This window comes from Phocoena sinus, chromosome 16, assembly GCF_008692025.1.
Source record: "Phocoena sinus isolate mPhoSin1 chromosome 16, mPhoSin1.pri, whole genome shotgun sequence".
NCBI lineage: Eukaryota > Metazoa > Chordata > Mammalia > Artiodactyla > Phocoenidae > Phocoena > Phocoena sinus.
The window spans coordinates 79,372,695-79,383,840 of record NC_045778.1 but is presented as its reverse complement, the minus strand read 5'-3'; the positions used below and the strand labels follow the sequence as shown (position 1 = coordinate 79,383,840).

The following is an 11,146-nucleotide window of genomic DNA, read 5'->3' as shown; positions in this document are numbered from 1 at the left end:
GGGGAGAAGAACATTCTGACATTGAGAGAAGCATATGGAAAACCGTGCAGGGTCAAACACTTTTCAAATGTTGAGCGGTCCCATGTGGCTGAAGGATGGGGCTGTGCATCAGGGTTGGGAGAAAGATGACGCTAGGAACACTGTCTGTGGTCAAATCCCAGATAGTCTTGGATTCCCCATGAAGGAGACTCAATATGTTACTGAAGGCAATGAGGATCCAGTGAAGGTTGTCAGATGTTCATTTTTTATTTTATTTTTAACTTTTATTTTATATTGGAGTACAATGGATTAACAGTGTTGTGTTCCTTTCAGGTGGACAGCAAAGTGATTCAGCCGTACATATACATATACCCATTCTTTATCAAATTCTTTTCCCGTTTAGCTTATTACAGAATATTGAGCAGAGTTCCCTGTGCGATACAGCAGGTCCTTGTTGGTTATCTATTTTGTATATAGTAGTGTGTATATGTTAATCCCAAACTCCTAATTTATCCCTCCCCCCCAACTTTTCTCCTTTGGTAATCATAAGATTATTTTCTATGTCTGTGAGTCTGTTTCTGTTTTGTAAATAAGTTCATTTGTAACATTTTTTTTAGATTCTGCATGTTAAGTGATATCATATGATACTTTCATTTAAAAATAGAATGACAGCAGCCCAGCTCCAGGAGCCTGTGACTCTCACTGAGGGAGGTACCACGATTCCCCCACCCTGGGGCCCAGGGGCAGGGGTTGGAGGGGTCAGACTCAGAACGGATTTCTGAGGTTGAACGAACAGGAGGTGATAACTTATTAGAAGGATGTGGTTGAGGGGGAGAGAAAGGAAGGGGTCAGATATGACTTGTGTTTTGGGCCAGAATCAGCAGGGAGGAAAGGAGACAGAGGATCCTTGGAGTCAGAAGGACCCAGTGTGCAATCCCAGCTGCACCACTTTCAAGTTTTGCATTTGTGGACAAGTCACTTTCCAGAGCCTCTGTTTCCTCTTTTAAAAGAAGAGTAATTAGCAAGATTTGCTGAGGGTTGATGAGATCCTGGAGGCCTGGGGCAAGTAGATGCAGGACAGATGCTGTCTGCTGTGATCATTTTAGGTCTTCTCCGCATCACCGGCTAGGGGCTCATGAGAACGGGGGCTGTCGTCTATCTCCCTAACCTGCACAGGATACAGAAGGAGCTCTGGGGGTGTTTGCTCAACTTCTTTTCTTTATTTTTCAGCCCAGCCGAGGACAAAGAAAGCTGAAAAGTTGCTGTGAGTATTGCTTCAGAATAGAGGAGGGAAAGGAATGCCAGCAATGCATATACCCAGGCAAGCAGTGGTGTACTTTCCCCCAGTGATAGGTGTTGGTAGGCTGATGGTAACGGGGGACCTGCTGAGTCAGGATGTGATGGTAATGAAAAATGTCGAATGCCTGGTAACTGCTGAAAAATGAAGTGACATCAGACCCTAGACCGGAGCTTAGCCCAGGAGGAACAATGGACCCCAGGCTCTAGAAACTGGAGTTGGCTTTTCTGCCTGAGTTCATCAAGAAGTTAATGGCAGACAAGAGCCCTGCCTGAAAGTGTCCATCAAAGAAGCGTGGGAAGTTGAGGTCCAGGAATTGGACTGAAATAGCTACGGTGAAGAAGCGGGGCCGTGCAGGGGATGGATGGACGGACGGAGGGATGGAGGGCTGAACACGCCGGTATCAGAGTAGCCAGCCTCCCCAGAGCCACCCAGAATTGCTCCTTTGCCCCAAAGTAGAAACCAGTCCAGGCCTCCGAAGAGAAGTTAAAAGTCTCAACTACAGAGAGACACGCCCCGCTCTGCCCAATAAACCAGATGCAGGAAACCCACCCTCTGCTTCCCTCGACCCCATGCAGATCCTTCTTGGAGCTCTGCGGGCACATTTGGCCTCCGCGGTTTAAGAGAAATCAAGAAACTGGAGAGGATCCAAGAGAGAGCAAAAAAACATGATTAAAGAGAGTAAGAATAGGACCCAAGAGGCAAGTTAAAGAAATTGGGGTTGATGTGCCTAAAACAGTAAAGACAAAATGGGAACTGCATTCAAATATGTGAAGAGGGGACGCTGGCCAGTCATTCCCCAATTTCAAGAGCACAGAATGAGAGGCAAATGGCCTAATTTGTCACAGGAGAGATCAGGTAAAGAAGGGTTTCATAAATGTCTGCGTGCCTTGGAGTGGGCTCCCGTGGAATTATTGTACAATAAGGCTGGCCTCCCCAGGGAGAAAACCTGCTGGAGACGGGGAGGTGTGGAGGCCCTGGCTTGTCTCCAAAGCACTATCCCCCACCCCAAATCCCAGCTCTCCTGGCTTCCGGGAGCCCAGGCATCTTTTCAGATGACAAGTGAGTGGCTACAGCCTGGCCAGTGGGAGCATCTTTGCTTTTCTCTGGTGGGTCTCTTCCTCCATGACCTTTCATCACATTTCCTCGTTGGTGTGTTCACAATACAGTCAACAGCAAATGCCTGCAAGTTCTTTGGCACCTGGTAACAAATGTCTTACAACTTCCGGCAGGGGCAGTTTAGATCAGATCACTGCGTGAGTGGCCAACCATGTAGTGAAAATACTCAGAGAACCTTGTGAAACTCCATATACTGCTGGAGAGCTTGCTCTGGTTGTCATCACTGCTGGCATGCTTAGGTGTACTGTCCACCACTGTGAGTTCAGTCACTCATTCAACCATCATTCCTAGAAGGAAGAGAGTCAAGATGTAGGATGAAGCTTATGTGCCTGTCTCCCCTTTCTGCCCCCAAAACACCATACAGAAGACATACGTATCTACAGATAGGATGACAGGGCAATCTGTTAGTAAACCAGGACCCTTGTAAAAGTGAATGGGGGGCACCACTGACAATTATGCTAGGATAAAACTGGGACCTATGGCCACCCTATCTATAACTCTTATTCAAAGCTCAAAGACAAGAAGGGAGGTTCCCTTGATATTGAAATTATCAGCAATCCTTGGAAGCTAGAAAAAACATAGTAATGGAATGCTTGTTTTATTAAATATGCATTAGTCCTCTGTTGCTGAATAACAAATTATCCCCCAGATTAGTGGCTCAAAACAACAAAAGGTCATTATCTCATGCAGTTTCTGTGGGTCAGGAATTCAGGAGCAGTTCAGTTGGATGGGTTTGCCTCCGGGGCTCTCTGGGGGTTGCAGTCAGTTGCTGCCCGGGGCTACAATCATCTGAAAACTCCACCAGGGCTGGGAGATCCACTTCCAAGACAGTGAGCTGATGTGGCCGATGGCTGTAGACCTCAGTTCCTCATTTCATTTCTTCCCCATTGGGCTGCCTGAGTGTCCTCACCACACAGCAGCTGGTTTCCTCCCACCACCAGTGAGTGATTTGGGTCACTCATGCCTTTCAGGACTTGTCTCAAAACTCACACACGGTCACTTTGGCCCTATTTTATTTATTAGAATGAGTGTCTAAGCCCAGCCTGCATGAAAAGGGAAGGAGATGAACCTTTATTTCTTGAATGAAGGAGGGTCTACAAATATTTGATCATTCTTGTTGTGAGTTATGTTTGTTTTCGAGATTCCTCGCTTGCCTTTCTCTGAGTACTGTCCTTTCATTCTGCCCGTCCTAGTGATGGTGGGAGTGGATGGACCAGTGCAGCCAAGGAGCTATCTGAGCAGCCGGCGACTTGGCCATGTGGCTCTCTGTTCCTCTTGGGTGTTGTCAGTCACTTGCGGTACTTAAAATGGGCTCTCTTGGTGGGTAATGTGTTCCGTACCACAGTAGGCATGTAAGGGGAAGTTGGATGGTCAGTTGACAGGGTGACACAGATAAGTATAGGTGGGGGAAGGGAGCCAGCCTAAGTGACCTTCCATGTCCCTTCTAGCTTGAGCATCCTTGAGTCCCTGATACCTCCCAAGAGCATTCTTCCTTTGGAGTTCAGATGGGCTGCTTAAGCACCGGTTCTGTGCAATAATGGAAGTATCAGAGCCAAGAGGGGTTAATCTGTCCAGAGGAGGCTCTTTGGGGGCAAGTTTCTAGAGATGAAGGCGTAGGCACTTGAAGTGAGAAGATCTAAGAAAACAAAAGTGGGCTTCATGTTATTATAGGCTGATACAATCATGAGTTTCAATCTCCCCGAGAGATGGAATTAAAGCGATTTCCAAGAATCTGAATCCTGGGGCGACTGTGTTTGTTTACTTTTGCAGCAAGCCTTGGGAACCGTGCTTGGAGAGATAAAAGCTGTTTTGTGAGCCTGTGTCTGCAGCTCCATCACTAGGTAGAGCGGCAAGGAGGCTGACCCTTCCCTTACAGCAGAAATCAGGAGGGGCTGCCTGTAACGTCCTGCCTTAGGAACATTTGCCTCCATTTTTTCACCTGCTTGGACTCAAAGCAGATTGAGTTAATGTGAGCTTGGGTGAGAAATAAGTGCCCTGTTCATTGTGAATGACCAGGCTGCGGGGCAAAAATAGCTCACAGGAAACGGTATCGCAAAGGGCAATTTTTCTGGAAAGGAAAAGACAACAAGCCATCTATCTGAAATTTTAATGAGCAGACCCTGGCCTCTGACCTCATGCCATTACCCAACAATCCAGTATTGAATGCCATGTCGGCTTCCATTTCCTGCGGGGGCTGAGGCAGAGTTCCCTGCCAGAGGCCGGCCATCTGCCGGACATGGGATCCGCCCTCTGCCTAGCTGGCTGTTACTGAGGGTCATGAAGTCATTATGGATAGAGTGTCAGCCCAGGCTCCTTGCTTCACAGAGATGGTGGATTAGAAGGTTGAGAAACCAGGGCTAGTGGATAGGATTTTCTTCCCTATCTTGCTTTTTTCCCTCTGCATTGACTGTTTTGTTTCATTCAGTCAAAAACAAACCAAGGACAGTCTTGGGGGCACATTTAGCCCTTTGGAGAGAGCTTTGCAGCATCCAGGTTTAAAAAAAAAAAATTGGACTTCTATAGTCAAGAGCTGAATATTAAAGGAGAAAAAGAAATGGACCATTAGGAGAGACAGTGTATAAAGCCCCCGGTCCAGTGCACAGTGTGTATTACTTCCACGATGAGTAAACAACTTAACCCGTCAGAAAGATTCAAGAGGCCAGCAGCTGGGCTCATCCTAAAGTGAGTCTCCCTCATTGATCTCAAAGGAAACAATTTAAAATGCTCTTGTGCAGTGCCTGAAAGTTCTGTGGAACCGGAGCATCAGAATAGCATCAGAATCACCTGGGTACTCGCTGAAACTGTCCTTCCCAGACCTCTGTAAGAGGGATCGCCAGTGTAAATGCCAGAGGATTTGAATTCTGAACAAGCATCAGGAATCCTGTGGCTTGGGGAGGCGTCGTAGCTCATTTAATGCTCACTACCACCTGGGAGGTTTGTATTTTACTTTCACTTAACAGATGCTAAACCTGAAGCTTGGAAATCAGAACTGAAGACACAGGCTGCATCTGCAAATAGATCTGGTGTGGGCTCTGACCTACTTCTTAGTGCTGTGACCACAGGAAAACTACTTAACCTCTAGACGCTGCAATTTCCTCATCTGGATCTTCAGGATTTTAAAATGAAACAGTGCACGGGAAGCACTTACTTATCACAATACTCCGATTATATGAATATGTAATAAATAACGTAGTGGTTAACAAACAACCTAATGATTATGAAAGAGGCCAAGTAAGCAGCTCACACCATTCAATAGTTGTGATTGATCAGTTTGTCCTACCAGACAGAAGAGTCTTTGAAGGCAAGAGGTAGTCCTCATCCATCTGGTTTCCCAAGTCCCTAACAGAGCGTTGCTAATTGCTGATTGAGCCAATGAGTGAACAAAGAAAGGAGAGGCAGAGGGGTGAGTAGTAGGGCTGGATTTAAACTGGGGCTTGGACCCAGGCCTGGCTTCCTGATGGAGTGCTGAGATGTCCTGGCATTGAGAAGGGGGTCCTGGGGCCAGTGCCTCTGGCTTTTGGGTATTTTTATTTTAAAAAAAGGCCTGCACATTGTTCAGAGGGGCTGAGCTGGTCCTTGGGAACACTGTGGAAACCTGGGGGGTGGGAGGAAGATAGGAGAAAAGCCACTTTGCAGTAAAGAGAGATGGTGAGGAAGAGTTCCCTCAGATGCTGTCTAAACACCTCTTGGAATGGGGCTTCCCTCAGAAATCGGTGGGAGGTCACAGGACAGATTTCTGCAGGTGGTTCTCCCTCCAGGCTGCACATGAGAATCACCTGGGGCTTTGGAAACTATTCCGGCTCGGTCCATGGCTGGAGATTCTGATTAACCTGAGTGGCGGTGTTAATATTTCCCTAGCCCTTAGGGTTCTGATAGGTGGCCACGGCTGGAGATTATGGTGGTTCCACAAGGTGGGGGCCACCCATCCTCGACCCCTCCTGGAGAGGGCAAGTCCCGTTGTTAAAATTGCTATTATGTCTCTTTGAGGCCTTCCTAGGCAGAAGAGGAGACCGCCAAGAACTAGGACTGGGAGGCAAGGCCCTCCATTCACTTCACTGGTATTTCCCAAACACCGGGTGGCCCCCGGCCCCGCGGCCTGTAGAGGCTCATTTCAAGGGCGTGGGAGGGCACCTGGGACTCTGTATTCTTAACAGACAAACCCAGACGTTTCTCACGATCAGGAAAGTCTGGGGAAAATCGCCGTGCGCTTTTATTTTTGGGTCCTGCCATGGAGGAGAACCTTGATCCAGTCTATCAACGTAAAACCTAAAGTAGTGCGTTCTAAAGCAGAATGCCCAGACGTCGCGTGCCTGCAGGTCCAAGTTCATTCTCTCGCACGAGATATCCGTTTGGGGGCTTAGGAGACGGGGCCCGGGGACGCCCTCCTGGGCGGCGGACAGCCTTGCCGACCTGCTACCCGCGTTCCGGGAGCGAGCAGCCGAGTCATCATTTCCAGCCTCAGACTGGAAAGCTGGACGGTGCAGCCGCGTGTGCTCTTGGCAGCCGGGCGCCCGGGGCCCCGCGGCCACATCATCCCGGGGCGGGGATGTGTGCGCTCCGGACGCCCGCGCCGCCACCGAGCCACGTCTGTGCCGCCGCCGGGGCGCGCGGCCCGGGAGGCGCCCTGCCCCGAGCCGCCCCGGGGGTGGGCCAGAGCCGGCTCTGGGCGGGACCCTGGCGGGGGCCCCTGACCGGTCTCTAGGACCCGCGGGACGCCGCGGGCGGGCGGGCGGGGGCGCGGGGGAGACCATAATTTGTTCCGTGGTGATGAGAACGGTGACTGTTGGCTGTGGATCCATTTCACAGGCCTGCCTCCTCTCCCTAACGATCTTCCTCGTCCCCGGGCCAACTGGGACAGTTTGCTCGTTTATTGCAACGGTCAAGGCTGGCTCGTGCCAGAACAGCGTGCGCGCGCGCACACACACACGCACACACGCACACACACACGCGCCGGGGAAAACTTTTTTAAAAAAATGAAAGCCTAGACTAGCTCTTCAGCGGCCGGGCGCTGCGCGAGGGGTTCGGAGTTGACTCCCCGCAGCAGGAAGTCCCTCGGGCCGCGACGCCCGGCCCCCTCTCGGCGCCCGCGGGGGATGGTGCAGCGCCTATCGCCCGGCCCCGAGAGCTGCTGCTGCACGGAAGGCCGGCGACGATGGCAGCGCGCCCGCTGCCCGCGCCCCCCGCCCGCGCCCTCCTGCTCGCCCTGGCCGGGGCTCTGCTGGCGCCGCGCGCGGCCCGAGGTAAGTCGCCGAGCCCAGGCGGCTCCCCGCCGGTCCCCCGCTGTCCCCTCCCGCCCGCTGGGGACTCGCCCTCCGGGGGCACCACGCGCCGCACTGGGGGGGACGCCGAGTGGCGGGATTGTCCCGCGACCCGGCGCGCGGGGACGCAGCTGCGGAGCCCCCGGGCTCGGGCTCCCGGCTCGGAGGGGACCCCCGCCCCCCACCCCAGGTGCCAATTCCCGGGGGAAGGAGGGAGCACTTGGCTCCGGGCCTGGAAGCCGCCGGCGCGTAGCCCGGGTGGCCCAGCCACGGGGCCGCTGCCGCGTGTCCTCCCATCTCGGGGATCATTTGCCAGGGTATCTGTCTTGACAGTTACACGTGTCGCCCGGGATGATGCGCGTCGGGTCATCTTACCCTGTCCCTTAGTGAATCCCCCCATCTCTGACTGGTCAGCCCTCCATGAGGTTTCCTGTGCACCCTTGCTCCCCCTCGGATACACTTGGGGGGACGCACAGTAACCGCGCAGGTGAGCCATCCCCGTGCCCGCAGGTGTGCCTGCGGCGTTCCACGGCGCTCTCCATTTTAAAAATGGACTCTCTTGCCTACTTCTTTAATTTTCTTTCCCTCTCTTTCTAATTCCGGATACCTGCGTAGTTGTCAGTGGCGGCTAGATTTGAGCAGAATCTTTGTTTCCCGCCACTCCGTCAGGTTCTCAGCTAAATAATCGCTTAAATCAACCTTGTGTAAAGCGACAACTCATTTCCACGTTAAGCCGAAGTGTGGCTATTATAGCTGTTTTATAGATCGAGGTTTTCCCGAGTTGTAGCCCCTTAAATGGGTACCTGTGGATCTTTTCTTTTTGCACAATAAGAACTCAAACAGCAGGTGCCTTTTTAAAAGTTCGGAAGTTTCTGCCGGTCGCCGTCACCGCCACCGCCGTCTTTCTGCCGCTAGAGGCGCTGTCGACCTACCAATGAAAGACTTGCCTTGGCCTCCAGCTCTAAATTTCTGTGATTCTATGTAGCAGGCATTATTTTTCAACAACTGGCCTCAATCACGAACCGTTACCACGTTATGGTACGTTTAATTTTGTAATTGCCACTGCTGCCCTCCACACCACCCCACCTCCATACCCCACCGCATCTACTGTAATGTGGCTAAAACCCAGATCTCGATAAAATCCACACGGCAATGAAGACCAATTTGGGAATTAATGATTAAGTAAAAAGATTGCTCAAAGGAAGGAAGAAGCAATGAGAATGCCAAGAAAGAATACTGCTGACTGTTTAGTTAGAAAACTCTGACCTGCAAGTGGAAATAATAGTTGTCAAAAATGTTTTGAAAGACTTTTGTACAAATGGGTCCTTTTGAGTATTTATTGAGAAAGAACTTTTAAAAACCTGAAACAATCTCAAAGTGTGCCCGAGGTGGCCTTGGACTTGACACATGCTGTGTGCACATAAACGGAAGTCCACTGAGCATGAACAATACTTTTTTTTTTTAGAGGAAAATGTTTACTAAATCAAGCTAATAATGGGAAATTATTTCATGGAGGAAGGACTTCTTATTTTATCACTGCAGCTTTGGTAGAGGTAGTTTTTCCTTAGGATAGATATGACTTAAAATAGAAAGCCGGTTAAGCCTAAACACTTAGAATGGGTTACATGCTGTGATATCCCAGGAGTCACTGCTTGTTTATCCTTGGATTCTCGGTATCGAGTTTTAAATCAATCAGTGCACCAAATCACAGCGTATAATGAAACATTTCTTTGTGTTGGCAAGAAAAAGGGAGGAATTACTACTTGTTTGAGACAGAGCATATTTTGGGGTTTGTCTCTCTGCATGTTACCCTTCATTGGCATCTCAGCCCTAACAGGTCCAAAACAGAACCCTAGATCCCAAACTCTCTACTCCTGAATCCATTTTCCACCCCGTGCCCCCACCTTTCCAACTGGGTAATAAGATCCTCTGCCTTTTCCAGATGCCTCATGCAAATACTTAGAAAGTCATCCTGAGTCTCTCCTTTCCCTCCACAAGCCACCAGCCTCCAAAATGTGTTCTCATCTACCCACTTCCCCCTGTTTCAAGTGGGCCTTCCCCAGCCTCGGCCGCTTTTTTTCCCGCTTCTTTTGATCTCTTCTGCAGAGCCTCTTATCCCTAGTGTAGTAGCCTCCTAACTCATCTGCTGGCTTCCCCTCTTGTCCCTGCTCAATGTACTCTTCCCAGCACCACAGCCAAAGTCATCAGTCTCAGTCATGAGTTGGATCATGCTGGTTTCCTGTTTAAAACTCTCCAGTGGCTTCCTAGGGCTCTTAAGAAAATCCAAACCTCAGTATAACGTATTTCCTGTTTTCCTGTGTTATCTCCTTTCTCACCACTCTCTCCCATGCGCACGACTCCATCCACACTGGCTTCTCTTCTTTCTGACTTTCCAGTATAATACCGCCATAATAAAAAACCAATATTTAATGTTTGTACCATGAAGCAAATATTGCTTATGGTTGAGCCACAGTGTTCTGTAATTCCATTTCACACCTCTTTCAACTTTTTGTTTTTCCTACAGCTAATCATTGCTTTGTTTTTGCTTTTTTTTTTTTTTTTTTTTTTTTTTTTTTACCGTTTTGCTTTGTTTCTTGTGTACCAGTCTCTACCTCCAAACCCTCTGGGAGAATCGGTAAACTTCCAGTATGATCAAACACATCAGGTAATCTATTCACTATTTATTTTTCTTGGTATTATCTCTCTTGGAGCCCTTTTCTTCCTGCTCCAGTGTGAACTGGTTACTTTTTAGGCTTGCATGTCAACTGTTGTCTCAGGACTACTCTCTTGCCAAGATGCTGGAAACTCCTCGTACATCCTTCCTGTGTTGGATCGCCTGTTTTCTGAGCACCATAACTTTCTTTTTTTAGTTTATGCCTTATTTTTGTGGAGCACATCTTCTAGTAACTTCCTAAAAGGGCATGTGGGAGATAACTTCTTTTGATAACTTGTTAGGAATGATTAAATACTTTCCATTGCAAGTAACAGAAAACCTGACCACAGTAAGTCCCGTACATACGAACAAGTTCCGTTCCGGGAGTGCGTTCGTAAGTCCAATTTGTTCATAAGTCCAACAAAGTTAGCCTAGGTACCCAACTAACACGATCGGCTATATAGTACCATACTGTAATAGGTTTATAATACTTTTCATACAAATAATACTTTAAAAAATAAATACAAAATATGAAGAAAACATTTTTAATCTTACAGTTCAGTCCCTTGAAAAGTACTGTAGTACAGGACAACAGCTGGCATCCAGGGGCTGGCATCGAGTGAACAGGCAAGGAGAGTTACTGACTGGAGGAGGGAGAGGAGGTGGGAGATGGTAGAGCTGAAGGATCGTCAGCAATAGGAGACGGAGGGCAAGCTGCAGTTTCACTCACGCCTGACGTTACTGGAACCCACGTTCGTGTCTTTGAAAGTTCGCAGCTTGAAGGTTCGGGTGTAGGGGACTTTTTTAATCTTTACATCCCGAGCGTTTGTGAAGTAAACG

At 49.2% G+C, this 11,146-nt stretch overlaps 1 protein-coding gene across 1 annotated transcript in view; it reads left to right on the top strand.

The window, feature by feature from the left end:
• The first annotated feature begins 7,180 nt into the window (after nucleotides 1–7,180).
• ADAM12 (ADAM metallopeptidase domain 12) overlaps nucleotides 7,181–11,146 on the top strand; it is a 408,492-nt gene continuing 404,526 nt past the window's right edge. The window contains exon 1 of the mRNA XM_032607298.1: nucleotides 7,181–7,635. Within this exon, the coding sequence (XP_032463189.1) occupies nucleotides 7,548–7,635 (88 nt within the window). The 5' untranslated portion in view covers nucleotides 7,181–7,547. The remainder of the gene's footprint in view (nucleotides 7,636–11,146) is intronic.